This window comes from Tarenaya hassleriana, unplaced genomic scaffold (genome assembly GCF_000463585.1).
Source record: "Tarenaya hassleriana unplaced genomic scaffold, ASM46358v1 Cleome34, whole genome shotgun sequence".
NCBI lineage: Eukaryota > Viridiplantae > Streptophyta > Magnoliopsida > Brassicales > Cleomaceae > Tarenaya > Tarenaya hassleriana.
This window is the reverse complement of record NW_010966542.1, coordinates 811,443-838,870: the sequence shown is the minus strand read 5'-3', so window position 1 is coordinate 838,870 and position 27,428 is coordinate 811,443. Positions and strand designations below refer to the sequence as shown.

Genomic DNA, 27,428 nt, shown 5'->3' with positions numbered 1-27,428 from the left:
CGTATACTGTTATAAGTCAGTTATTTAAATCTTTTATGGAAAATTTCCCTCCAAAATTTTTCCCTCCTTAAGAACCCTAACAAGAATCTCTCTCATTCATTGTGCGCTTAAATACTGTGTTTGGCCATTTTCTCTCAACTTGAAACTTTCGGCAAATTATTGTCCTAATTTCGTGAGTATCCTCCTTTTCACTTCTCAATCGCTTCGAATCGGGTTGGTGTTTTTCCGATTCCCGACTTGTTGGCATATGAATCGTAATGGCTAAAGGAAAGAACAACTTTTTCGAGCATCAAGAGACCCAACGTATTGAAACTCCTCCTTCATCGCCGTCCGGTAATTTCGTAACTTCATTGCTCTCTAGGGTTTTCTCTTCTGCGAGTTTTCATTCTCGTCCTTCATCTATTGCCTTTACGATCTCCCGGAGATCTCGCCTTCGTTTAGCATTTCTCTATACGAAAGTGCAAATTTTTAGCAGTTCCAATTTATAAGATTCGGGTTTTACTCCGAAAAGCACCGGCTTTCTGAAATTTTTTCATTATTTTTTGTTTTACTGTAACTTTCAAAGTTTATGTGGTTAGTTCCAGTGTGATTATGGTTCTGGGGAGAAATATGCTTCCTGTAGTCATTAGTTTGTGTATTCATCCGAAAATTTTGTGATTTTTTTAACCTTTTACAATCATGGATTTTTTAATGGGTCAATCGGTATGAGTTGTTTTTTAATCTTTGTTCATCTCAAATGTCAGGTAAAGACAAGGATCATGGGAGTGGCGATATGTTAGGTTTTATGCAGGACACTGTTTGTTTTGATGACATTGCCTCGTCAGGTGAACAAATGGAGGAGACTCAGGTCATGGACATTGGATGTGAGGATGAAGGACTTCCTCATTATGATGAAACTCAAGCACTGCCTTTGTGCTCTGAAACTCAAGAAGCATCTTTTGCGGATGAAAGGCAATGGCTAAAAGCTTCTGATTGTTTGGCTACGCAGTTGTTGGACCATTCTGATGATGAAATTGCTGCCGATAGTGATGTTGCTGTTACCGATGTTTTGGTGGGTGACAACGAGCTCTCTGATGGCGACTCACTGAGTAGTGGTAGAAATCTGTTTTCGGACAAAGATAGTATACAGCCTTCTTCTGAGAAGATTAATTCAACAGATTTCTCTGATGCTCTGTCGAAAGAACCAAAAAATTCTGGTGAGTTTCTGTTTAAAGTTGGTCAATCATTGGTTTTTGAGAGAGTGAAATCTTATAATTTGTTTCTCGTATGAAATCCTGTTGTTTTTAGTGATTAAGGATTCAAGTTAGGCAATTGTAGGTTATTTCATATTTCATAGGTCAAAAGGTGTCGAATGTTATCTCTGTGCATCGGAATTTCATAGCATAAGGATATCAACTTTTCTTCTTCAAATGATTGAGGGGAACTATGCATGTTTCCTTATTTATACTCAGTAAATCCTGTAACAATCTTCATGTAACCTTTTTTGTATTCTTTGAATTTTATTCAGTCAGTAGTCTCCTTATATTGCTGGAGTAGTGTTGTAGTCAACATATGTTAATTTGTATGCTTTCTAGTGATGATGACATCATTTTCTATCTGTTCTCCAACGGTTCTTGAGAAGATTTTGGAGCTTGCTTTCTTTAATACTTTTGTTTGATTCTTGTTTTTTCTATCAGGAAATGTTCCTAAGTTTACTTCAATTCGCACAGCAGCTTTTCGTGCCACCGTTCTGGCAGCTCGTGTAGCAACCCCAAAGCAGCCCAACAGTGACTCACGTTCAATCCTAACCAATTGTCATTCGTCTGAACGATCTGGTAAAGGAGCCGCAAATGATGCCAGTGCAGAAAACAGTGTTGGGGAGGAAGTGGATCGGCAATGTACTCCCAGTATTTCCGGTGAGAAAGCAAATGAATTACGAATGGGAAACAAAACAGCAAGGAAGCTCTTTCCTGATGATTCACCCAAAGAAACAAACTGCAACATTGTCGATTTTGATAATGAGCTAGCAGGGTTGAGTTATATTGATTCCCAAGAACCTGGGGAGTTATCACAGGCCAGTGCTTTTAACATTGTTGAGAAGCTCATCAATGATCCCTTTTTGAAGTCTGAAGTTGAAGATGACCATGGAAAGAGAAGAGATGAAATGTCAAAGTTCGTTTCAAGTGTTATAGGGCCACAGGTGTTGGCAAAGAAATTCAATTGCAGAGGTGGAGCTGTTGGAATTGACATTTTCAACTGGGATGATAACCGAGAGGATGAAGGAGGCGGGGAATTGTTTTCCAGAAGAAAGGAAGAGTTCTTTGGATCTTCAACCATGCCTAGAGGACTCATAGGAAAATCGATATGTGGAAATGACGTAAGACTTGTAAATGGGGCGGATAAAAGAACAGCTCACTCTGATTCCAGACTCTTGCGAAACAGTCTGATAAAGAATGGAAGGAAGATCAGGGCAGCTAGAAAAGAAATTAAAAAGAATATTGTCAATGAATTGGATAAAGTTTCCAACGGCAATAACACTAAAACCTCTGATGTGCACGAATTGGTAGATGTGGGTCCTGATACACAAATGGCTGCTGAAGCTATAGATGCGCTTCACCTTGGAGATGGCAGCGAGCTCGATGCTGATCGAAATGCTCTAGTGGGAAAGAAACTCTCCCAAGGAGTTGTTACCAGACAATCCAAGAGAAGGAAGAGGGTTGAGGTCATGGAGAAAGATGTAGAACCATTAGTAGCAAGAACCAAGAAGGCTAGATCAATTCCTACTAAGGCTGGAGAGAAGAATGTGAAAGGTTCTCTAGACATTGATGAACCCGTTGTGTCAGGTACGGGGAAGAGAAGAAAGAAATTATTAAATGAATCATGTGATTCTAAGCTACTTAATCAGCCAAATAGGGGCAGATCTGGGGTATCAAGCTACCCCAAGCGAAGAAGGTCAGCTCGAATTTCCAGAGGTCATCTCAATGAGTCTGGAAGGAATTCAGATTCCGCTTTTGATACCCCAATGAAATCCAAGATGCTTCCGAAGAATGTATCACCTATATGCATGGGTGATGAGTATCTGATAAAATCGCTCAAGGGTTCAGCAAAATCGATTTGCTTAAGGGAAGCCCGTGGCTTAATTTCGCCATCTGCAGAACCGATTCTTGAGTCAAAAGCTACACGGAAGAGGAGAGACTTGGGGAGCATTCGAGTCCTGTTCAGCCAGCACCTTGATGAAGATGTAACCAAGCATCAGAAAAAGGTATAATTTCTGGTTTCAAACAACAAATTCAGTTGTCTTGACTATATTACCTCATGTTGTGATTTCTTTCCCACTAGATTTTGGCCCGCTTTGGAATAGCCGAAGCATCCTCCATGAAAGAAGCAACACACTTCATAGCGGATAAATTTGTGCGCACAAGGAACATGTTAGAGGCTATCGCTTCCGGCAAGCCAGTAGTCACTACCCAATGGCTCGAGAGTATTGAACAAGTAAACATTTATATTGATGAGGACCCATATGTATTAAGAGACTCGAAGAAGGAGAAGGAGTTTGGTTTTAACATGAGTGTTTCTTTGGTTCGAGCACGCCATCATCCACTTCTACAGGTATCTATCTAATATGTTTTGGTTATATTCCTGTTTCTTTTATTCCCTGTTGTTCCTTTTTGGCTCATTATTTCTTCAATACTTTCAGGGAAGAAGAGTCTTTATCACTCCAAACACAAAGCCCGGTAAAGACACGCTCACAACTTTGGCTAAGGCAGTTCATGGACAGGTACATTTTCTTGTCTTGAACATTATAATAACTCAAATATTACTCGGTGTACTGTTCTTATACATCAGTCCAGTTGATCTGTATTATTGATGTCTTCGTCTCAAAGTATTAGTTTTTCTCTAATCACTTCCATATTTGCTTCATCCCTTTTGTCTTAGAGTTGTAGTGTTGTTTTTTCTTTATATTCACATTCCCAGTGTATTGACATGAATCATCCACTATCCTTGCATGTGCATAAAAGCTAGAACGATTTAACGATGTTCTTTCCTTTCCCAAACTGATTTATCGTGAAAATAAATGGCAGGCTTTTGAGAGGCTTGGAAGATCTGGCTTAAAGGATGATAGGGTCCCTGATAATCTTCTCATCTTATCATGTGTGGAGGATTTTGATATTTGCGTCCCGTTTCTAGAAAGAGGTGATTTATGATTGCCTGCTCTCTGTAACTTCTCCAAATTTACCAGTTGTTAGATTTTATGTGAGTTTTTCTTGATTTTATTCCCCCCTCAGGCGCTGAGGTTTATAGCTCGGAGTTACTGCTGAATGGGATAGTAACTCAGAAATTGGAGTACGAAAGGTTAGTATTATTATTGAAGTGAAGTTCACAAATATGGAATTTGACAAACATAATATGACAAGAGAAGCACGACGTAAGCAAAACTGAAGTAATCTATATTTACCTACTGGAACTCATCAATTCAAATTGCATCATGAACGTTAGACTGGAGAGTTGTGTCCTTTTCGAGGTGTAAATAGCAAAAGCTGTTGCAATCTTGTAAAACCTATCATTTGGAGAGTTTCAGATTTGGAAATCAAGGAAACCACAAAATCAAAAGTATTTTGTGTTGTTTTCAATGTGTGAATCATCAAAAACCTCTACAATCTTGTAAAACTCATAAACCTGTTTTTCATATGTAACCTTCAGCATCAGTTTTTCTTGTTGATGCGTTTTTTATCAGCTCTCATGCTTGTATTCTCATGAACTGCCAGGTACCGTCTCTTTGTGGAACATGTGAAGAGAACACGTTCCACAGTATGGATTAGGAATGACAAAGGTGAATTCCAACCCCGTCCCAGGTAAAAGAAGGCAGCGTTTCATTAGTTTGGTCGAGTCTACAGCATAGGCGATGTAATAATCTGCATTTACTACAGAGTCTGCCCAATAGGTTAGAAATGCTATTTGTACCTATAGTAGTTGTCTTCTTACCCCTGTAAAATTCTTCTAAGTTACAGAGAGTCTCTCACATGTCCTGTGACCTTTGGAAACCTTAGATATTCTTTTGTTAGCTTTGCAAATTGCACTCTTTCTTCAACTGGTTCAGATGAATACTGGAAGATTATCATCTCTGCTCTGTCATTGCAATACTGAGTTTCACATTGTGAGTTTCCAGAATTGGGAACTGTTCTTCAATAGATGTATGTTGTCTTCGTTGAGGAATCTAAATTCTGATTCAAAGATTAGACGAAGAATGCCCAGGAACCAATCACCCACAAATGACAACACTATGTATTATACAAGATGTTTTTTTTATAGGTTTTACAGTCTGTTTGATCTCTATCTTCATTGTCTTCTGCAACATCTTTTGTCCAACTCTGACAGTTACAGAGGATTGATCTTCTGATACTTCAACTAACTCTGGTCTAAATTCGTCAGAACCTTATTTTATTTCCTTTCAAACAGAGCGAGTAACGCTCTGTTTTTTTTTTATTTGCTCACATGGTTAAAGAATGTCTCGGTTCAGTGTTGAAGAATATGCTTGTATACATCAGCAGATCTGGTCTTCGACCGTTACCACCTTCAAAACAATGCTTCTTTACGGATGCCGAGTAAGTTCATTACAGTGGCTGCAATGTGTGTCGGCATCAGACCAGCCTCTGCCAGTTGATCCACTGGCGATCCATGTTCGATGTATCTGTCTGGAAGCACCATCGGTCTCCACTGTGACGACAGATACGTACCGAAAGAAAGAGGTAAGAAACTTGCCCATAGCATCATATGGTATATATGTGTGTGTATAAATATATGTACCTTGAGTTTGCCATCAAGAAGGCCATCAAGTGCAAGGAACTGTACTACATGAGATCCGAACCCGCCGATCGAACCTTCTTCGACTGTAATCAGAACCTCGTGAGACTTAGCGAGGCTTCTGATTAGATCACGGTCCAAGGGCTTGCAGAATCTCGCGTCTGCAACCGTTATATTCACGTCCCTATCTTTGAGCATGGAAGCAGCTGCTACACAGCTCTGAACCGCCGAGCCATAGCCCAAGATCGCAACCCTCTCGCCTTCCATCAGTATTCTACCTCTCCCTATCTGAAAAAGACATCAAGATATAGGTATTACTTCTTTACTGTATCAGAGATCACTTGAAAAAGCTTGAGCATTTCATCATATATATATATATGATAAATTCTATTCTCAAGACAGTGTTTGATGTTTGATGTCTGGCAAAAGCTTGGAAACTTACCTCAAGAGGAACACCTTTATTGCCGGGGGGAAGAGGGACACCGATGCCATTGCCTCTCGGGTAACGGAAGCAAGAAGGACGGTCGTCTAAAGCTGCAGCGGTTGCAACCATGTGGAAAAGCTCAGCCTCATCAGATGGAGCCATCACTACCATGTTCGGAAGACATGCCATAAATGTCACGTCAAACGCTCCACAATGCGTCGGACCATCCGCCCCCACGAGTCCTGCCCTATCCATCGCGAATCTCACGGGCAATTTCTGAAGATCGACATCATGTATCACCTGCAGAGGAAATCCCGCCCAGGTCAGATCAAGATTAACTCGGAAACATTAAGGTTTTGTCAGTCGGAAAAGCTTGATGATATGAACTTGCCTGGTCATAGGCCCTTTGCATGAAAGATGAGTAGATTGCACAGAAAGGCTTAACGCCTTCGCAAGCTAAGCCCGCAGCGAAGGTAACCGCATGTTGTTCCGCTATTCCGACGTCGAAACATCTTTCGGGGAAGCGACTCTGGAAGAGATTCAACCCTGTTCCGCCTCCCATGGCGGCATGAATGGCTACGATGTCTTTGTCTTCTTCTGCTTCTGCAATCAAAGCCTCTGCGAAATACGTCGTGTAAGACTGAGTCTTGGCAGTTGTTTTGAACTGTTTCCCGGTTGCTGGATCGAACTTTACAACTCCTGAAAGAAAGGAAGAAGGACGTTGACCATATGAACGCCACGAGAAAACGTGGTTGCGAGAACTATTCATAGTTAGGATTAAGGACAAATTGTGTATCTACTAGTGGTGGACACGAATCGAATACTCGAGATTCGGGTTGTCTGAAACTGAACCGGATAGCTATGATACTATTCGATTTAGCGCCGCTATCCGAAATTTCCAGGTTTCACTATCTGAATTCGATTTTCGGATTTTTTTCACACTATATAGCCCCGGTCTCATCTCATATAGTGTCGGGTATTCGAAAATTTGGATTATTTTTCCAAGTCCTGGTGTGGATAAAGCTATTTACCATGGTATTTGTCGGCGGCTCTCTCGGCATAAGGATAACCCCGACCTTTCTCGGTCACGACATGGATAAGAACGGGTCCGGTTGTTCTGGTACTCTTCACTTCATTCAGGATGGTCACTAAATCATTTACGTTGTGACCATCGACCGGACCTATATAATACAGACCGAGTTCTTCAAACATTGTAGCTCCCGACCCGCTTATCATTCCCCGAGCGTACTCGTCGACCTTTGCTGCCAATTGGTGCGTCCGCCCACCTATCTGCTTCGTCACACCCTGTAAGAAACACACAATAAAATGTTTCAGACTTCACGAAAATTTCCGGGTTTTGTAAAATGCAACGGTTCCGCTCCAACTTCTTCAACCCGAGAACTTCACTTCATCACTTGTGTTCTTGATTTCGATATTACTGAAGACAAAAGGCGGAGTACTTGCCTTGGCGACTTCCCTCAACTCTCTGAGGGGTCGGTTAGATTGCAACCGACTAAGAGCACTGCTCAGTGCACCGACGGGAGGGGCCGGTCCATCCAAAGTAGCCGTTGGCAACGAGACTTGCTTGTTGTCGTTGAGGATTACAATCATGTTGGAGTCCAAATATCCGGCATTATTCAAGGCTTCGTAAGCTTGCCCGGCTGTCATGGCGCCGTCTCCTATAACCGCAACCACATTGCTGTTCCTCTCCTTTAAATCCCTTCCCACTGCCATTCCTGTCGGCAAACCGGGACTGAGTACTATGTTTTGGTTCTGTATTATATCCATTCTCGCATATATATATATAAGGAAATTTGCTATAAAGGGTATAAAATTCACAAAGGGCCTGAACCCAAAGCCGAGAATTCTTCACTAAGACAGGTTTAGATTCAAATATGGGTTTTTAAGGTAATAACTAGTGAGTGTTTTAGCCTAAATTATCAGAGGTGACAAGTTAGAACATCACTGTTTTTTTTTTCCTGTTAACAAGGCAAGAAACCAGAAGAAGTACCCAAGCCTGCAGAAATAGTCGTGGAACTGTGCCCCGTGCCAAAGCAATCGTGTTCGCTCTCTGCTCGCTTGGTGAAACCCGAGAGCCCGTTCGTCTGCCTAAGCGTATTCATCTTCTCTCTTCTCCCCGTCAGAATCTTGTGAGGATAAGACTGTTTCCAGACAAGAGAACTTCAGAGTTAGACACCGTTTTAAGGAAGGGACGAGATGAGACGCTACAAGCGATGAGATAACCAACCTGATGACCGACGTCCCAGAGGATCTTATCCTGAGGAGTGTTGAACACGTAATGAAGAGCCACTGTTAGCTCGACGACTCCGAGGCTCGACCCCAAGTGTCCACCCGTTTTCGAAACGTTGAATATGACGTCGGATCTTAACTCATCAGCAAGTTGCTTGAGTTCCTGTGTCAGTGCCAAATCCCAAAGAAGCATAAGCCTTTCCAATCATTTTGCGATAGATGGCGGGAGAAAGAGAACAAGGTATGGTTCCTGATTGTTTGGAGGGACCAAACAGAGATAAAACCGATGTTCTTGGTCGATGATATATTTTACCTTGACAGAAAAGTTTTTCATGTGGATTGGGTAATTGATTGTGTCCAGTAACGGAGTTGGTTGTCTATTGGAGTAATATTCACCCTTCTCCGCAAGCGAGGCATAGACTCGAGCCGGCTTTCTTTTGGACTGTCCAAACAAAAAATCGAAGCACAAAAACGAAGAAGCAGGTTGCTGTCATGGAATTACAAACGTTAAACACAAAGTTACTGACATAAACGCGCACGAAAAGAACCCGAACCCGACAGATTATGTACACCCAGTTTCACATAATTGCGACAAGTTTGGTAATAAACTGGCATCTGAAGAACTTTTTTTAGATTCTTTAGAATGAAGTGGTTAATACATCTGGAGTTTGACAAAATGAACAAAACCGCTGAAAAGTTTTCTTTTTTTCTTGTCAGATTAAAATGTCATGTGACAATGCCATGTTTGCTCTCTAATCGAGATAGAAAAGGAGTCAAATTTACTTGAACTCCAGCAAATATGAACTAAACCCATTATTCTATCCACGATTTAGCCAAATGGGTGATCCCAAAGTTTACAGAAAGGTCATTATTTTATGGCCTAAAACAAAGAAACCGGAAAAAAACCAGCAACGGTAAAACCCAGCAATCTGTAAACTCTACGTGGATCTGCATGTCATCTAACTGATGATCTTTTAACCTTCTTACATCTGTAATGACTTCAACCAACGAACGGAAATGCGCAAAAAAAAAAACAAAAGAAGGAGGAATCTTACATGGGTGTTGGTGTGTCTCGGGGATAAAGATGGAAGATCAGTTGAAAATAACGAGGAAGAGTACAGAGATGTCGACTTGTATGAATCTGTTGGTGTTCCTCTGCTAATGTAAGAGGGGAAAGCAAATGCAGATAGAGCCATCTCTTAGAATTTCCTCCACGAGAAGAAACCCAGAAAGAGCTTAGAGAGAGAGAGAGAGAGAGAGAGAGAGAGAATGGCTCAAGACACTTGTGAAGGAGAGAGTACCGCCCTATTTATAGGAAAAATAATCTTGAAATTCACTAACTAAACAAGAAAGTTAACACATTTAATACAACGACGAGATGAAAGTGGAGAGGTGGCAGTCATGGTGGAGGAGAGAGAAACAATGGCGGAAGAGGCAAAAGACAGACAACCAAGTCAACTACATATCATGTAAAATGTATTGTCCAAGCATATATGTATATTATGATATATAGTCATATAATGCCTGCTTATATTTATTACACAGATTTAACTTATTTTAATTGGACCACGTCACCCAAAAAAAAATCTAACTCTTGGTTAGATAGGTGTAAAACGTTTCCATTTATATAAATAAATACTTATCTCATTAGCTAATCTAAAAAAGGGAGATAAGAAAACGAAAAAGTAATTATTATCATATCTGCTCAAATGAGTAATTATCTAAATGCATAGATTTCCTCCATAAGATAAGACAGACTTCAATTCTGCAACCAAATTAGTATTTTTTTTAACTATACGAAATCATATTACTGTACTTAAAAAATAAATAGTATAATTGTTGGAGGAAAATAAAAATGAATAAACAAACCAAATACGTATTTGATACGATGATTTCAACTTCGTATTTTGCATGAATCTGTGTTCTTGATATGACTTTGACTCTATAACATGTATGAAAGGCAGAGAATCCGGATATGATTTTAAGACATGCGATCACTTTTCTAAAAACGTTATTTCATTCATACCGGATAAATGTGATTACATGAATACACTTTGAAATACAATGAAGGTTTAATGATTGTGATTTATCCTTACGAGAATGATCATACAAAAACTTGTTTATGAAGATGAACACAACCCTTTTTTTTATTGAGTTTACAAGAACAATCAAAAGGAACACTCAAAATATCTCAAAAAATGAATCTTTTTTCGTTTCACAACTCATTCTGACGTTTTTAGTTTAGAAATACTAAAAGACATCATCAAAAGTTGTAAAAATCTGGAAAAGTTTTCATGCAAAAAATCTCATATATTTATGTTCTTACAAACTGACACGGTCCGAGTTATATTTGACTCGGACCGAATTACATCTTAACTCTCCAACATATTCATAATACATATACATATGAATTTCATAAAAAATTATTCCAATCAACCATTTATTTTGAAATATCCAACAATAATATCATGCAAATGATCTATAGTAGTAAAAATATTCAATTGATTTAGGTTTTGAATGATTAGAGTTTTTGAAGTTTTTAGAATCCAAAAATCACAAAAATTATCATTTAAGTTTTGATAAAATTATTTTTTCTAAAAAGTTGAAAAGCCATTTTGGTGAAAAAATCAATGAAAAACCAAAATCTACATTTTTTTTTGTTTACAAATATTATAAAATCCAAAAACAAAAACCAAAAACTAGAATTTTATAACTAAAACCAAAAATTCAAAATAAAAATCATCCCCATTCAAAACTTTAATATTTTATTTCTCCACACTATTTTTATACTTAACATGATTATTTTCGTAAATTGTATCTTCAAAAAAAAATTGAACTAACACCATATTTTTCTATATTTAAAACCAATAGAATTCGGGATTATACAGTCGTGTGTAACCGAATATATTTTTAACATTCGAAATTCAAGATTTCGAGTTCAGATTCTAAAATCTAAATTTCATAATATTTAAATTCATATTCAAATACCCTAATTTTTTTTTGAATATTCTAATTATGGTATCCAGTATCCACCCAAACAAATTGACATCCATCAAATCACATAAATGGAACAGACAGAAGTAATATGTAGCTATCGCTGAATCGGTGGGGGGAGAAAACAAAGTATGGCACAGTGACTGATGCGTCTTCCAAATTATATCGTAGAGGCCAAACACATTTTCGTTAATTATTATTATATTATAAATACCAAAAATATTTTCTTATAAAATTATAATTTTTATAAAAGACCGAAATAATCCATGCATTTTCGACTTTGATTAGCTCGATATTGATTTTTAATGTTATTATTTCCTTTCTATTTATTTTATATTTCAACGGCTTAAATTAAGATATTACAAGATGATGTGTAAAATATTTTATAATTTTTGTATTAAACTTCCTCGATGTTTTTAAAATTTATATCTCAGAATATGTATAATTGATTCGTTGCAATTTATTTTTTTTAGAAAAAAAAAGTAATATATTACTCGAAATGAAACGAAAAGGTTATTTCAAAATTTAGATTAAAACAAGAAAGCAAACAGACGGAAGTTACAACACGCGCCACATTTTTTAGGCTCACGAGAAATAGCCATAACGTGTGGACTAAGTCCAGACAGGGCGGTGGTGTCCACGCGCTACATGCGCGAATGAGATTGGTTCCAAGTATTATTGGACCATACAAGATGCCACGTCAGACATATATTACATGAGAGATTAATGAATTGAATGGAATAAGATTTTGGAGTTTTTAAAATTTAAAAACCAAAACAATTAATAATCAAGTTTTTGTAGAATTGGTTTTCGTAAAAATTTGGAAAACCACTTTAATGATAAAAATACACTAAAAACTAAAAAATACCATTTTTTTAGATTTCTAAAAACCAAAATCAAAATCCAAAAATAAAAAAAAAACTAAAAACTAAAATAAAAAAAATTAAAGCCAAAAATGCAAAATAAAAACTATATCCATTCAAGGTCTAAGAGGTCTAACAAAATCCCATTAAGCTCCGTAATAAGTCTATATTTTTATTTTCCCCTATAAATCTAACTTCCATCGTTTAAAAATAAAATAAAAACCTAAAATATTTTATGTCATATTATTTTTTCTCTCACTTATAATATAGTGATTCTCAATAATATATATATATATATATATATATATTGGTTGAATTCTCAATAATATATTTTACTTCTAGTATCACATTTGTATTTGGCTTTTACGTGCATGGAACATGCGCCACTAGAAATCGATGTCGTTTATATTTATTATATTGACTAACGGCTTTAATTAACTAAACCGTACCATTCACGTTTCTTATTCAAAATATTTTTAATTAAATAATATATGTTCGATTTAATGAAGATTTGCGTACCTAACCACACACGTTAATGAAGATTACAAAACAAACAAACAAACGGGTATACCTAACCAACATGTTTTGTATGGATAATTCCCATTGTTATTATCATTAAGATATACGTTATCATGTCTATATTGACACACATATATATATATATATATATATATATATCAAGAGTATATAAATTTAAACATTTTACAAAGCCTTTTAACAATTTTTTTTTAAAACATTTTATCATCAATATGTTGAAGATTAAATTTCAGCCGGTTATTGAAAAATGAAGCGAATACTATGTCGTTTACCATAAAACTAAAAAAAATCACGTCAATTGTATATGAGGCCAAGCTATACTATTTAAATCAATAATATAATATAATATATCCGAGTGGGGCAGCCTAGTGGTTGAGCAGCACAAAATGCTCCCAAACCATCCAGGTTCGAATTCCGTCGGACCAAAAAAAAATATAATATAATATAATCATCAACTGTTAAAATTCACACAAGAAATTTGATAACGTCAAGTACTAGTTGACAAGTTTAGGCATTAGATTTAGAGATTAATTTGAATGTCTCATAGATTTTCTTATTTTAATATATATCTCATATTTTAATTTCGGCACCTGAATGAACCCATGGAGTATCTATAGTATTGGACCCCGATTTTTATAAGTAAAATTAAAGATACAATAATTTGCAATAAATATCAGAGTATTTTAATATATAATTAAAAAAAACTAAAACTAAACTCGTAATTTTTAATAATTTTGAAACATGTTTCTATAGTTCTATAGGCATGAATCCGTGAATAATGCGTTGCATGTATATTATTATCCGAACTAATCCTATACATTAGAGATATAATTTTAGAGTTTGATTAATTTCGTCCACCCACGTCAATGGAATTGGGTCGACCGAGATACTTAGACCGTTAGACGTGTGGAAATCGTACATGGAAAGAAGATGTCGCAATCGGTCCGGTCCAATTGTGTCGTTATTCCAAACCGGTCTACCGTATTAAATCGACACGACACACTCGGAGACCCGGAAAAAAAATTTATAAAATAATCTAAAAAGGCAAGCTCTTACAAAAAAAAAAATGTACAAATCTAAGACATACACCCATGAACGATGTGATGGTAGGGAGGTTTCCGTTGGCATCATCGTCGTCATCAACCACATCTCCTCCCTTCACGTTCACATTAGAAAAAAAATTTATCAGTAATTAATTATTATGAACTTATATATTTTTTATTATAAAAAATGTACTAAAAAATCAACAACAATCATCATCATATATTCCAAATATCTCTCGATTAATTGATATGAACAATTAAACAGAAGAAAAAGATGAAGATTGAACAGAAATTATATGAAAAATGCAAGGTTTAAACTTTATTTAAATATTATGTTATGTGCTAAGCAACTAATACAAAATAAATTGATATTTTTTTATAATTAGAAAATTTATCGAATTTTTGATCCAATTATATCTCTCAAAGGATCGAAGAAGTTCAAGTGAATATCTATTCATGACTAGGGTGGCAGAATGGTAAGGTGAGAAGGGACAAAGTACTCTCACCCGGATTTGAACCACCTGGACAAACTTTATAAAAAAAATATATCCCTTCAGACGTTTGGATTTAAATATGGAATAAAAACATATTTTTGGCACTTTTATCTGAAATATTATTATTTTAGTAATTTGATTTGGAGGATTGGGTTCAGACCTCATAAATACTGTCCGATTTCCATTAATTGTTTTCATTTAATTCATTTTAAATTCATTTACGCTGCTGTTTGTTTTTTTTAACGATAAAGGAACATATTCCATTTTTCTGCGAATTTTTCCCCCTCACCATATGTAACAAGAGTCGGACTGTCAATAATGATAATTAACAGGGTCATCTCAAAGTTATGGGAGACCTTGTTCAATATATGTAAAGGATTTATATATATATATATATATATATTTATATATTTATAAATTAAAATTAACTTATTTTATAATTTTTTTATTGAAATATTCTTATACACTAATAATATAAAAATTCAAATTAACTTTGTTTATAATTTTTTTGATTCAAATATTCTTATATAATAATTTGTTTAATGTTTTTCTAAAATATATATTGATTAAAAATTATTTATATTTGTTATCAAATTATATTTTTATTCTGTTTCAAATTTTTCAAAAATTTAAGATTACTATAAAATAAAACAAATCTACCGTAATTTAATCAGATTTAAAGTTTTTTATATTTTTTTTACAATGAATTTTATCTTTTTATTTAAAACTCATATAATTATCAAATTTAACAAATAATTTTTTTGAAAAAAATGAAACCCTAGAAAATTGAAAACTCTGTACCATGACACCACTTGCACACCCTATCACCAATATCATATTATTCTCTTTATTATATGAAACAAATATATATATATATATCCATAGGACATTATTGTACAACTCATAAAAACTTGTATATGCAAAAAAATAAAAAAATAAATACATGTATCTTCAACAGATACACCACAGAGAACAATTACATCAACAAGTGTTAGTAGTGCACTTCGATTTATTGTGTATGTGTATATATTTTACGACCAAGAAAGAAGCTCAGTGAACGTGACGAGTGATCAAACCTTGGAATATAAGGTAAAGATCCTGGTTTTCCTGTCCGAGAATCTCTTCGGCCTTGAGACGCGTCTCCTGAAAATTTCAGCAGAGCAAGAAAATATCGAATGTGAAGAACCCGAAAAACTCGTGTGAGGAGAGGAGATTGAGAAGCGTTTGCGTTACTTCTCGGGTTTGTTTGTGGGCATTGAATTCCTTCACATTGGCCATGAATGCACCGAACTGCTCATACGGCAGACGACTCCTTCTCAAAGGAACAAAGATAGAAGAATCTGATCAGAAATGGCCGATGCAAGAAGGTATAAGATACGGAAGTTCAGTGACACTACAGAGTTTTGCATTCAAGTTTACTTGCCAGAGAGATCAAGAACAAAGATAATAGGATTAAGAATGGCGTTGGAAGCAAAATCAAGCGGAATGCAAGAACTGTAGAGTGATAAAAGTAGAAAATGACATTGAAGATGCGGGAAATGCACGATATGATGATGTAATGGCACGATTCATAGGCGAAATTATGCAAGAATTGGTTAAAACATTCTAAGATTTGAGCTTAGAGTTCTACCTGACTTGACGGAAGAATTCTTTTCCATCAACCCGAGTTCGCCCTAAAGGCAGGTAAATTTCAGATAGCCATGTTAATAACACTGTGGAGAACACTTACACAGAAACAGATAAGGATTAAATGAAAGGGATAGGATTCTGAATAACGACATAATTCCAGAGCGAAATCAAGGAGAAGAGAGACACGAGGCAAGAAAATGTATGACTTTCCCGGTGAATTGGTTTTTGGAAGTGATTACCCGTGTAGGAACCAGCTTCTGAAAATGAAGATCTATCATCAAACATGCCTCTCGAGGTAGAGAATGACATCGCATGACGTTTTGGAGATGTTCTAGTTGGGGAAGCAGAAGCTGACAAGATCGGTGGAGATCCCGGAGGAGTAAGCCGAGGTGTACTACTTCTCTGGGATACTAACGGGAAGCTGGGTTTAGATGCTGAAAGACGAACAGTGAAATTGAGCCGTGTTCTTGTGGACTGGAGAGTGAAAAGTTTGGTGCTTTTTAAATTACCATCAGTCTCGTTGTCATTTGAAGATGATTCAACGGCTTCAGAAGCGTGAGAACGGATTGAAGAATGTCCTGAAGGAAGCAGTGGAGATTCATCATCTGAAATCCAAAAAGTGGTCTGCTTAAGCTTTGAATGCGAGACACAGAAATGTGGAATGAATCATCTAGTTATAAATTCCAGGTTATCGAGCACTGCATGCTAACAATAAAGAAATGAAGCATTTTGTCACACCATTGCCTAGCTCCCGGAATTCGTAAGAGGGAGAAACAATCTTCAGTAAAACAGAGCAACTCCATAGCCAAGACATGACTTGATAAACTCAAAACTCATGAAACAGAGCAGAATTATACCATTTGGGGTTGGTTTGGCAATGATTTGTGTAGCTCCTGCCTGTTAAAAGCCCAAACGAAAACATGAAAACTTAATAGGATAGTCCCTGAATGGAAATATGAGACATTTCCAACTGAAGGAGGCAGTGGAAAGAGTAGCTTCATACATTTTCTTCATCCTCTCGGATAGACTGCATAAGCGTCTTTCTGAAAACCTCGAGCTGCACCAATATGTGAACTCCTTAGACTTTTACCACTCACTCATATATTGAATCATCTACTCAGTTTAACACCTTTCTATGCCAAACGGTCGTCACTTGTTCCACACGGCTTTCATAGAACTATTAAGCAAGCTTCGAACTTTATCATCAAGTTCATAGTCAATAAAAAAGAGCACTTCAGAAGACTGAAACCAGTTCCTCTAAGCATGCCCATATGCATATATACTTATATATATGCACACATATACATACATTTGCGTGTACATCTTTACATGTATAAGCCAAAGAAACCGACTTTAGCTGATACTAATAGTTAAACTTACTCATACAGCTTGTAAATTTAAACCTCAAGTTTCAATTGCGTACATTACAGTTCTATCGCATTTCCAGATAGGAACCCAGGAATCCAAAATGTGCCAGTTTTGATAAACGTGTGTGTGTGTATATATATATATATATATATACAGGTACATATACGGACATGCGTAGGATGGCATTTCAGCTTCAATTTTGCTGAAATGGCTCTTAAAACCTAAAATTAGAAAGGAAGACGCATTAAGTCAAACCCAAGGAAGAAATTACCTTCGATACATCTCTTTGGAGTTTCCTCACGGTATTAGATAACGAAGCGTTCTCTCTCAGCAAACTCTCCTGCAATGGAAGGCCAACAAAAAAAAAATCAAATTCTGAGATGAGGGTTTGACTCGTCGGGGAAGACAACAAACCGGGTCGGACCTTTTCTCGGTCGGCCCGAGAGAGATTCTCGAAGGCGTCGGAGAGAGAAGATTCGAGCGACTCGGCCTGAGACTGAAGCTCGGCTATTGCTCTGTCTCTCTCGGCGAGCTTTTCCCGGAGATCCGTCGACTCTGACTCGAGGGACGAGACACGTGTCGAAAGGGCAATGGACGTGATCTTGCGGGCCACGTCGAGCTGCTCGAACGGATCGGACGGTAGGATTTGCAGCACTTCCTCGGGAAGATCGAAAGTTGTCGAACCCTTAACCGCACTCGATTCTTCTTCTCCATTCTCCGACATTCTCGGGTTATTTTTGTTTTCCCTTTCCTTTTGTTTTATCGTTTTTTTTCTTATTATTATGAGTTCGGTATAAGCCGGTTAACGGATTTCTTCTTCTTAACCAAAGATTGGATCAAACCGAAAACTTCTCCTATCATATTGCTGCTGTTAATCTTATCGTTTTGATCCGGTATTGGTGGTTTTGGTCCGGTTTAAGTACGTTGGTTGAATTGGTACACGTCAACTCTGAACCAAGAAGAAGCTCATGCTTTCCTTAAATAATCTCCAGTAAATCTTTTGAAGCCAAATTCATTGTTCACTTGCCAAAAATGTATGAAGGGAAAGCAAAACACTTTGTATTGGCATTCTAGGGTTCATGTAATATATATATGTGATCAGAGGAAGAAGAACAAACAAAATCTCATCCTATAATAATAATTAATAAACTAAGTTTCCCTTAAAGCACAAGTCCCTTAGTTTCCATGTAACTCTTCCATCTCAGTGCCTCTTTTATCATGGTGGCGATTTTCCGCTTCATTCTCAGTTTAGCTCGACCAGAACCACCATCTGTTACAACTACATCGACCTTGATTATATGGTGATCAGAGCTACCTTTGGAAGAAACGACAGAGTATGAGCCGGGTACGAATTCATAGGGTGAATCTTGCGAAGCCAGTATGTAATCGACCCGAGTCCCGTACTTGCATGTTCCTTGTACATCTGCATCCAAACATTGTGTTCATCATCATCATCATCAGCAAAGACCGAGCTGGAAGAACAGATTTTACTCACTTTGGCCTTTGGCAATGATGACCACCGGCTCAAACACTCCTGCAAACTCTTTTGCATCTGAATATGCTCCTTCTCCCTTGAGAAATCTCATCAAGTCATCTCTTGGTGTAGGCTTTCCAATGTCCTCATAATACTGGCACCCATCACAGTACCAACCCACCTTATCATAATATTCAAGCAAGCTCTACAGTCCCATGAAATGGATTGGATCATGAAACAACATAGATTGTGAAGGAACAACATGCTAATAACTATGTTACCATTCATGACTAGCAATATATATAAACACACGCCCACACACTTTGGAGTTGAAATTTGTCAGTTACCTTTACAATGTGATTCCATCTTTCAGCGGAATAGTCTGAGACGTCGAGAGAATTCAAGCCTCCCAACAAGATGTGAGGGGACTTGTCTCCTCGAGTAACCTCGTCTATCTGTTTCATTCTCCAGTTCTCGTCCAGATGGTCGAGCTGGGTACAATACACGTTCACTTCTCCAGCCCATGGGACTTCTATGGTTGCCTTCAACACATTCCTGTACAAATACCATCAGAGACAACACAACCCATGAATTTACTTATTGGTCAAGACTGAAGATCAAAACTTTCCAATTTGATCCTTCCACTTCTGTTAACAGTCAAGTGGAAATAAGATTAATGTAAGACGAGAAAAAAAAAGATTGGTCACCTGAAATCATCCTCATCGGCGATTCTCTGAGCTCTCCACTTCTTTATGGGCCATTTTGACAGAATGGCGTTACCGTACTCCGGTGCCCAGCTTTCTGCAAAGGCATAGTTCATACCTAAGGCAGACGCCAAATCAGACAGCGGCTTCATACCTTTCTCTTCCTCTGCCTTCACGTCCTGCAACGCTAATATGTCTGCATCCACCTCTCCCAACAACTCAGCCATGCTTCTTCTGCTGCTGATGCCATTGAAGCTCTCCTGGTCCCACCAGCTCAGAGGAAGGCACACAGGAGATCTCATTGAGATATTTCCTCTGTCCTTATCACGCTCCACTAAACTCAGAAAACTGTAGTTCTGCGCTAAGGAAATCTCATTGTCTGGAAGATTGATGCAGACTTTTGGCTTCTTCCCCGTTGAAGAATGTAATGGAGACTGCTTAAGTATCCCTTTTCGAGCGGGGCTTGTGATGTTGGCATTTTGAGAGCCAAGTACGGAAGATCCATCCGTGCTTTGTGTGACGGGTGCAAGTGAGAACATTGCAACGTTAAACGTGGCAACCCGGACAGGTTTTCTGGAGTATGAGCTCAGATGGATAGAAGAAATCTCGGTTTCCGAGCATTCCTTTCTCCGAGCTCTCCGCCTTGCCTTCCTGAGACTCTTGACGATAACTTTAGCCCTCAGCCGTTTTCTGATTAGCCATTGAAACCTTGAACACAGAGACCGGAGGTTCCTTTTAAGATCACACAGCATGTTAGCTCTTTGTTTCTCACTGAAAATCAATGAGATACAAACTTCCAGACCAGAGGCTGCAAATTAGCAATATGAAGCCAAAAGTCAACACGAGTAGAATAATACATAAAGAAACTGTTCAAGACAAACGAAGATTACCAGTGAGAACTTGACAGAATCCTGAGGAAACAAACAAAGATTTACAGGTGAAAGAAAGAGGAGGTCTCTACATTAAAAGTATTTATTAGGAGAAGCCATGATCCTAACTGCTCCAAATTGGTGAAGAATGGATAAGCTAACAATTCCGTTGAGCGTCTCATTCCAAAATGTCAAACTCCAGCAACCTGCTACCAATCAGAACCAGAGCTCACAGCAGAAAGCAACCAAAGCCTTACCTGTTCTTCATCCTTGTGAAGAAAACTCCCAAGTAGGTTTAACAGAGAACTGACAAAATTTGTACCACTAGACTTCCATGGAACTATATCTGTATCGCAATTATAGACTTATATGTTGGAATAATACATATTATATATTACATAAACGCGCAGATTCACAAGATTTTAGTTGACTTTATCAAACTAATTACCAAATCTAGTGTCAGCATGTGTTTGGCTTGGCTCTGGCACGTTCCTGAATGATTTAGGCTGCTAACATAAGAAAAAAACTGTGCTATTTTCTATATTAAATTTTCTACATTCCTTTTTCTGTAGACTTAGAGAAAAAATACAATAAAAAAATGAGGAGTGGAAAATAAGATCAAATTACCTTTATGATGATTCTGTAAGACTATCCAGACATGATATACATAAATGCACCTAGGCAATACATAAACTAGATGCCCATGAACATGCATTGGTCATTATCATGACTCTAGAACTGAAGTTGAAAAACAGACAACCAAGTCAAAATCCAAATCCTCAGTACAAGGTTATGGATGCCAATCTGCACTTTAGGACTTTAAAATGGAACCTCTTATCAATGCTACTCCTTAGATTTTTCATGTTTTACTTGCTGTCATCTCTGACTATTGTATCTTTGTACGAAGACAACCATGTTCTCCATATCCAATCTTTCCTTTGCCGCCCCATGCTTTCTCTGCAGGTTATGTGCATCCTATAGAAACACAAAAGCTGTGGATCCAAATATTCATTTCTGTACAGAAAATAAACGGCAGAAGAGAAATGATAGCGTGATCATATCGAACAGAACAATAAATCTTGTGTTTGGAAGACTCAAGATAGAATAACTTTCATTGTTACAGCTACCCTTACACACCATCCGAATTCCTAGAGTAGAGTTACTCAATAGTTGGAGAACTTGTGCAAAACAAAAATTGCAAGCTTGTGTATAACTCAGATCAGGTAAAGCTGGATATTATGAACTACTTAAAGACTAATTTCTGGACCCTCAAGAATGAACAAGCACCTAAGCAGCTAACCCACGTAAAAGATATCTTGAAGGGGCAGTTGCTGGCTCAACCATGCCTTCTTTTTTTTGTCGTGAAAGCTACTCGTCAATGAACAAACCGTTAAGAAGGTCAGAAGAAGATGAATGCTCATTCCCATTATCATCAAAAAACCCGATTAAAGCACTTTCTTTCCTGGACTTTCGCTCTTCAATGATGGATTCTTCTGTTTCAGCACAGAAATTACGTCTGCCTTGTCTTACGGGCTTATCAGCCACTACAAATTTGCTTCCATCACGAACTCGTTCAGAGAATCCAGCCCAAACTGTAAGAAGATAATGTTCCTAGGTGTTAAGGCAGCTTGTAACAGATGGGATAACAGACAAGAGATGACAAATTATTAAGTAAAGACAGAAAAGTTGAGCAGAAAACAAATTAGGTACAAGCAAAGCAAACTACAATAAGAGCAAGACAAAAACTAGAATGCACTGATCTTGTAGAAGATTTTAGTTATAGCATCGAGCTTCATTAAGTAAGATAGCCTAAAATAGTCGCAGTGAGGAATGATAATGCCAAACTGATGACAATAAGCATAACATGACGGAGCCAATCGAAGAAGCAATATCGAAAAGATTTTACCAATGATGAAAGAAAAGATCACATATTTATCCCAGTAAGTGAAAGTTTCTTTCAATCTAAAATCAACACCAAGAATCACACAACAATGGGAAAACAGAGGAACAAATCCAAATATACCTCCAAAGTGATGCAAAACAATAGAAGCTGCAACTGTAACATTCAAAGAGGCAGTGCCACAGCCATATTGGGGAATATATACGAAGAAATCGCATATTTCACATTCCTTAGAGGACAGCCCTGTTCCCTACAAAAGCACAAAAGTCCTTCATCATGACTTGGAAACAATTTTTTGTAATCTGTACCCTCTTCTCTAATTATTCACAAGTGAACAGAGACAGCGATTGTAATCGAGAATTGGAATCTAATATTCCCGTACACTATTTTTCCATGCAAGAGGAAAGATTCAGAAATTGAATTTCACTAATTGAGCTTAATGTTGCATAAATTGGCAACATAACTGAGCTAGCAGAGTTGCTCAATTCTTACATATTAGCAAAGCAAGTTCTTATGAACCAAATTCAAATATCCTAACCTCATTGCCCAGAAGAAAAGCTGTGTTCCTCTTGAATGGATGCTCGTTGACGGCAACAGCTCCTTCTGTAATCTCGACGCCACAGATATCGCAATCTTTCTCCTTAAGTAATCCAGAAAACAGAAAGAAAGATACTTTTTCAAACCCAATACAATTTAGCCGAAAAAATGAACATTAACGAAGCAGATTCGCAGAATCTCAACGAAATCAGATGCAATTGGGTTGTGTATGCATGGATTGAGCGACGGCATAGAGAGGCAGATGAAGAGAGAGAGAGAGAGAGAGAGGAAGACCTGGAGGAAGGCGCGAGCATCGAGGAGTGAGTGAAAATGGCGGAAGCGAACGTGAGAGGAGGATCCATGGCTGCCGAAGGCGTTGAAGTCCCGACGACCGACGAGGATCAGCTCCGTTACGCCAAACGCCGTCGCGCTCCGAGCAAGTGTTCCGACGTTGTGCCGCTTCGCAATGTTATGAACCACAACGTAGCTCTCGAATCCCACCATCTTCTTCTTCTTCTTCTTCTGAACTCTACTCTGCAGTCAGGGACGGTTGATGCGAGGGTTTTTGGGCAGAATAGAATAGCAGACCTAAACCACAACCAACCGGTTCAACCGTGCCAAATCCAAACCGGTTTACAACGAACCACAATTGACAAATCGGATTTTCCTATCGGATTTTCCAAGGAATGGAATTCCTAAACCCCCTTCGCTGTTTCTTCTACCTCCTCTCCTCCCAAAAACCCAGAAAGTCATCTCCTTTTCGTCAATGACCCTCTGTCTCTGTATCAGAGCTTCGAGGGCTTTCTCTATTTCCGCTGCTAATCTCCCGAAAGTACGATTTTTCTTTCCCTTCTCCACTCTCCATAATTGCCCTTCTTCCCCCTCGCCCTCCTCCTCTTGCTCTGATTCCTATTTCGCTCATCTCATTTTGAGCTCGTTCCGACACAAATCCTTACCTTTTTCCGACCACTTGTGGTCTCCCAATCAGTTTCGCCGCCTCCTCAATGATCCGTATACGCTTATCAGAGTCCTCAACATGATTCGTGATAACCCGAGAATCGCTTTTCGCTTCTTTCGCTGGATCCAGAGGCAGCCAGATGTCAAACAGTCTCTCACCACCTTCCACTTGATGCTCGAGGTCCTCGCGGAGAATAATTTGATGAGGTCCGCGTTCTGGGTGGCCGAGAGGCTCGTTGATATTGGTATGAACGGAATTGTTGATTTTTTGATTGATGGGCATTCAAATAGGCAGATTGCCCTCAAGCTTTTGGATCTCTTATTGTGGGTATATACTAAGAAATCTATGGTTGAGCAGTGTTTATCGAGTTTTAACAAGATGGTGAGGAAGGGCTTCTTGCCTGACGTCAAAAACTGTAACAGGATTCTTAGGATTCTAAGGGATCAAGGGATGAAGGATAAATCCAGGGAGGTCTATCAAATTATGGTCGAGCATGGCGTTAAGCCGACAATTATCACCTATAACATTATGTTAGATACTTTCTGTAAGGCTGGAGAAATGCATCGAGTCCACCAAATGCAATTGGAGATGCAAGACAGAGGATGTCTCCCTAATGACGTGACTTACAATGTGTTGATCAATGGCTATTCCAAGAAAGGCGACCTTGAGAAGGCCAGAGCGTATAAAGAGCAGATGCTACAGTCTGGCTTGCCGGTTTCATCTTATTCATATAACCCTCTGATATATGGATATTACAAGCAAGACTTGCTTGCTGATGCATTGAGCGTTAGAGTTGAAATGGTAAACGAGGGTGTTTCTCCGTCTGTGTGCAAGTATAATATATGTATGCTTGTCCTCTGCAAATATGGAAGAGTAGCTGATGCCAGGCAATTGTTGTTGGAAATGGTAAACATGAATTTAGAACCAGACATCATTTCGTATAACACTCTGATACATGGGTACAGCAGGATCGGGAACATGGGAGAGGCCTTTATCTTGTTTGATGAGTTGAGGGTCAGGAATATATGCCCCACTGTTATCACCTATAATACTCTAATAGACGGTCTTTGTAGGTCAGGAGACTTAAAAGTTGCCCAACAGCTGAAAGAAGCAATGACCAGACGAGGGATTCTTCCCGATGTTGTGACATACACGATTCTTGTTAACGGGTTTTGTAAGAATGGGAATCTTTCCATGGCTGCATCATGTTATGATGAGATGCAAAGGAGAGGGATTAAAGTGGATAGGTATGCATACACAACAAGGATTGTGGGTGAACTGAAATTGGGTGACTCAGTTAAAGCGTTTTGTTTACATGAAGAGATGCTGGCAAAGGGATTCCCTCCAGATCTGATCATCTATAATGTGCATGTTCATGGACTCTGTAAGGTGGAGAATCTGGAAGAAGCAACTGAGGTTGCACGTAGGATGGCGAGAGAAGGCCTTGACCCAGATCACATTACTTATACCACTCTTATCCATGCTTGCTTGGAGAAAGGGCATTTTAAGTCAGCCAGAGTGTTGTACTCTGAAATGCTGACGAGGGGCATCTCTCCTTCCGTGGTCACATACACTGTCCTAATTCATGCTTATGCGGCAAGGGGAAGGATAGAACAAGCCTTGTCATTTTTCCGGGCAATGCAAGAGCAGAGAGTCCGTCCGAATGTGATAACATACAATGCTCTGTTAAATGGTCTACGCAAAGCTAGGCAGATAGATTTGGCATACAAGTTTTTCTCCGAAATGGAAGAAATGGGGATATTACCCAACAAGTACAGCTACACAATTCTAATAGACAAGAACTGTGAGCTTGAGAATTGGGAAGAGGCTGTAAAATTGTACAAAGAGATGCTAGATAGAGGGATTCAGCCAGACCATTGCACTTATAGTTCCCTCTTCAAACGGTTAGACACAGATCATATGTCACGTGAGCTTCAGTTCTTGAGAAGCTTATTACTCAGCTGACGAGGAACCCAGACGATGATGACCTGAGAGGCTTTTTGCTGTGTCAGAGTTCTTCCTAGATTGTGTGGTTAATTTTACAATCACTATGCACAGTGCGGTTTATCGCTCAGCTGGTTAGTTTCTTCTCTGTGATTTCTCGAGTTTTCTGCATAAAAGATGCATCCTTTCAGTTTGTTAGATTTTAATGCAGGTATTGTTTCTACCGACTTGTGCAGGGAAAAGATACTCTTGAGCTATGGCAAGCATCAACGCGAGCGTTTGGAAATAATAGGGCACCTTTGCTTGCTTGAATCCATTCAAAATGGATAGATAGATGTATGGGTGAGTGAAGGTATTAGAGAGCAGATGAAAGAGAGAATGGGAATAAATGAGAAACATTAGGGTATAGCAACATTGCAACGAACTTCACACCATGAAATAGAAGGGAAAGTGTTTTTTTTTTCTATTCATTGAAATATTTTTTGAGGGGAACTTCTTCGTCTTGGGGTCATTGATTTAGCCGCAGGAATGTGTATTGATGTTATTGTTTCGATTGAGGGGAAAGCCAAAATAAAAGATAAAAGTCTTCTTTTTTCAATGGACAATTTGTAGTCTCTGGTTTGAAGAAATCAAGTTTCAGAACAGTAGTACTACTGGTGATAGTTTCAGCTGAATCTTCTAATAAAACTGGTGTATGCCCTGCTCAATTGGGTACACAAAGTAGCAGGCCACAGCTTTGGAAGTGGATGGAGACGAGAACAGAGCATGTCATCCCGATATTTCTGAGCTTCCAAAATCGGCTCTGGAAGGTAAAGCCTCGCACGAAATTCAAGTTTCTGTTGCCTCTCGAGGGATACAGATCGAAGCAACGTGTTTTCGATTAATGATGTCTGTTTTCCTTCTGTTCCATTGGCAAAACATGTCTGGTTCTTGTCTGGTGGGGCTTATGAACTCAAATTTTTCGGGCTGAATCCTTTTTTTTGTCAGGACATGTTTCAGGTGCTTTGGTTGAAGCAAAGGGCATGATTAAGGAGGACGGATATCCAATCAAGAATCTGTTGATGTCTGAATCTTGTGGATGTTATGGAATACCCGAAATGATTCTCTAATCTCTATTCAAGCTCGAGTTTTTCGGCATCTGAAGTATAACTGAAGTGCAAAGTCTGATGCTGGAGAATGGAGGGTGAATGATAATATGATGCAGGCTGCTGCAGTGCCATCTTGAAGCTTAGGGTTTCTCAGGTAACATTTTGTGCCCATTTCATATTTAAGTAAAGTCTCTACACAATTCAGAAAGTGTAGCACTAACATAGAAAAGAACAGATCAGAGTTCATGTAAAAGCTTGGATCGCAAGATCAGTCGGAAAAAGATTTGGTCCGATTCGGGTTTTTGGGCTCTGAGTTTTAAAGATGTTCCATAGTTTCATTACACGACGAGATGAAAGACGAGTTCTTGTGTTCCTTGTCTGATTCCAAGAAGATTCTTGCTTTAAAGTTTCTTCCTTTCGAATCGATCACCTGGAATTTATCCGAAAGGAATCATCTTTCCTTATTCCCTTCCTCACGATATGGAACATAAAAAATAATTTAATTTTCACCCCACGTTCTACATCATTTTACAATTTGACCCCGAGAACCCCCCCCCCCCCCAAGACAAAA

General features: G+C 38.3%; 6 protein-coding genes across 12 annotated transcripts in view; 2 read left to right on the top strand and 4 right to left on the bottom strand.

Moving 5' to 3' along the window:
• The first annotated feature begins 111 nt into the window (after positions 1-111).
• LOC104821764 lies at positions 112-5,098 on the top strand. The gene is made up of 8 exons (XM_010552747.1): positions 112-333; positions 744-1,196; positions 1,677-3,241; positions 3,319-3,588; positions 3,677-3,757; positions 4,062-4,173; positions 4,266-4,332; positions 4,746-5,098. Exons 1-8 carry the CDS (start codon positions 258-260, stop codon positions 4,834-4,836), a joined length of 2,715 nt encoding a protein of 904 aa, XP_010551049.1. The 5' UTR covers positions 112-257; the 3' UTR covers positions 4,837-5,098.
• A 115-nt stretch (positions 5,099-5,213) lies between these two features.
• On the bottom strand, positions 5,214-9,733 carry LOC104821763 (1-deoxy-D-xylulose-5-phosphate synthase, chloroplastic-like). The gene is made up of 10 exons (XM_010552746.2): positions 9,511-9,733; positions 8,769-8,897; positions 8,454-8,618; positions 8,217-8,367; positions 7,670-7,941; positions 7,237-7,510; positions 6,597-6,904; positions 6,224-6,505; positions 5,785-6,069; positions 5,214-5,694 (listed from the first exon to the last, which is right to left on the bottom strand). Exons 1-10 carry the CDS (start codon positions 9,649-9,651, stop codon positions 5,554-5,556), a joined length of 2,148 nt encoding a protein of 715 aa, XP_010551048.1. The 5' UTR covers positions 9,652-9,733; the 3' UTR covers positions 5,214-5,553.
• Positions 9,734-15,258: 5,525 nt separating this feature from the next.
• On the bottom strand, positions 15,259-18,190 carry LOC104821762 (uncharacterized protein At4g15545-like). Of its 2 annotated transcripts, none has more exons than XM_010552745.1 (9): positions 17,808-18,149; positions 17,655-17,723; positions 17,019-17,072; positions 16,873-16,912; positions 16,525-16,620; positions 16,255-16,449; positions 16,017-16,059; positions 15,620-15,698; positions 15,259-15,529 (listed from the first exon to the last, which is right to left on the bottom strand). In XM_010552745.1, the coding sequence occupies exons 1-9, from the start codon at positions 18,105-18,107 to the stop codon at positions 15,437-15,439; spliced, it is 969 nt and encodes a 322-aa protein (XP_010551047.1). In that variant the 5' UTR covers positions 18,108-18,149; the 3' UTR covers positions 15,259-15,436. The 2 variants fall into 2 exon arrangements, 1 of the variants encoding a protein (XP_010551047.1); XR_773117.2 differs by having other exon boundaries at positions 15,494-15,529; positions 15,620-15,726; positions 16,017-16,098; positions 17,808-18,190.
• Positions 18,191-18,420: 230 nt separating this feature from the next.
• On the bottom strand, positions 18,421-20,970 carry LOC104821760. Of its 4 annotated transcripts, none has more exons than XM_010552741.2 (5): positions 20,452-20,970; positions 19,565-20,369; positions 19,205-19,412; positions 18,879-19,062; positions 18,421-18,806 (listed from the first exon to the last, which is right to left on the bottom strand). In XM_010552741.2, exons 2-5 carry the CDS (start codon positions 20,311-20,313, stop codon positions 18,544-18,546), a joined length of 1,404 nt encoding a protein of 467 aa, XP_010551043.1. In that variant the 5' UTR covers positions 20,314-20,369; positions 20,452-20,970; the 3' UTR covers positions 18,421-18,543. The 4 variants fall into 4 exon arrangements, with proteins under 4 accessions (XP_010551043.1, XP_010551044.1, XP_010551045.1 ...); XM_010552742.2 differs by having other exon boundaries at positions 20,523-20,970; XM_010552743.2 differs by having other exon boundaries at positions 18,879-19,038; positions 19,565-20,970.
• A 495-nt stretch (positions 20,971-21,465) lies between these two features.
• Positions 21,466-23,465, bottom strand: LOC104821758 (putative TrmH family tRNA/rRNA methyltransferase). Its single transcript, XM_010552736.2, has 4 exons — positions 23,162-23,465; positions 22,869-22,970; positions 22,454-22,580; positions 21,466-22,022 (listed from the first exon to the last, which is right to left on the bottom strand). Exons 1-4 carry the CDS (start codon positions 23,369-23,371, stop codon positions 21,799-21,801), a joined length of 663 nt encoding a protein of 220 aa, XP_010551038.1. The 5' UTR covers positions 23,372-23,465; the 3' UTR covers positions 21,466-21,798.
• A 68-nt stretch (positions 23,466-23,533) lies between these two features.
• Positions 23,534-27,428, top strand: part of LOC104821759 (pentatricopeptide repeat-containing protein At1g22960, mitochondrial) — a 4,508-nt gene continuing 613 nt past the window's right edge. The window contains exons 1-3 of one of the 3 annotated variants that reach the window (XM_010552738.1): positions 23,534-25,903; positions 26,006-26,578; positions 26,757-27,011. In XM_010552738.1, coding sequence (XP_010551040.1) covers positions 23,634-25,790 — 2,157 coding nt within the window. In that variant the 5' untranslated portion in view covers positions 23,534-23,633 and the 3' untranslated portion in view covers positions 25,791-25,903; positions 26,006-26,578; positions 26,757-27,011. Of the gene's footprint in view, positions 25,904-26,005; positions 26,579-26,756; positions 27,233-27,428 lie in introns of those variants that run through there. The other 2 variants (XM_010552739.1, XM_010552737.1) reach the window with 2 other exon arrangements.

Bases quoted from the DNA above. Each gene is read 5' to 3' on its own strand.
- LOC104821764 (XM_010552747.1), top strand. From the start codon at position 258: ATGGCTAAAGGAAAGAACAACTTTTTCGAGCATCAAGAGACCCAACGT. The intron at 334-743 runs GTAATTTCGTAA...CTCAAATGTCAG, and splicing joins TCCTCCTTCATCGCCGTCCG to GTAAAGACAAGGATCATGGG. The intron at 1,197-1,676 runs GTGAGTTTCTGT...TTTTTCTATCAG, and splicing joins GAAAGAACCAAAAAATTCTG to GAAATGTTCCTAAGTTTACT.
- LOC104821763 (XM_010552746.2), bottom strand. From the start codon at position 9,651: ATGGCTCTATCTGCATTTGCTTTCCCCTCTTACATTAGCAGAGGAACA. The intron at 8,898-9,510 runs GTAAGATTCCTC...TTGTTTGGACAG, and splicing joins CGAGACACACCAACACCCAT to TCCAAAAGAAAGCCGGCTCG. The intron at 6,905-7,236 runs GTAAATAGCTTT...CCTTTCTTTCAG, and splicing joins AGCCGCCGACAAATACCATG to GAGTTGTAAAGTTCGATCCA.
- LOC104821762 (XM_010552745.1), bottom strand. From the start codon at position 18,107: ATGTCGGAGAATGGAGAAGAAGAATCGAGTGCGGTTAAGGGTTCGACA. The intron at 16,450-16,524 runs GTAATTTAAAAA...TTCGTCTTTCAG, and splicing joins AAATGACAACGAGACTGATG to CATCTAAACCCAGCTTCCCG. The intron at 16,060-16,254 runs GTAATCACTTCC...ACCTGCCTTTAG, and splicing joins AGAAGCTGGTTCCTACACGG to GGCGAACTCGGGTTGATGGA.
- LOC104821760 (XM_010552741.2), bottom strand. From the start codon at position 20,313: ATGCTGTGTGATCTTAAAAGGAACCTCCGGTCTCTGTGTTCAAGGTTT. The intron at 19,413-19,564 runs GTGACCAATCTT...GTATTTGTACAG, and splicing joins GCCGATGAGGATGATTTCAG to GAATGTGTTGAAGGCAACCA. The intron at 18,807-18,878 runs GTGAGTAAAATC...GTTTGGATGCAG, and splicing joins CATCATTGCCAAAGGCCAAA to ATGTACAAGGAACATGCAAG.
- LOC104821758 (XM_010552736.2), bottom strand. From the start codon at position 23,371: ATGGTGGGATTCGAGAGCTACGTTGTGGTTCATAACATTGCGAAGCGG. The intron at 22,971-23,161 runs GTCTTCCTCTCT...GGATTACTTAAG, and splicing joins ATGCTCGCGCCTTCCTCCAG to GAGAAAGATTGCGATATCTG. The intron at 22,581-22,868 runs GTTAGGATATTT...GTGCTTTTGTAG, and splicing joins CTTTTCTTCTGGGCAATGAG to GGAACAGGGCTGTCCTCTAA.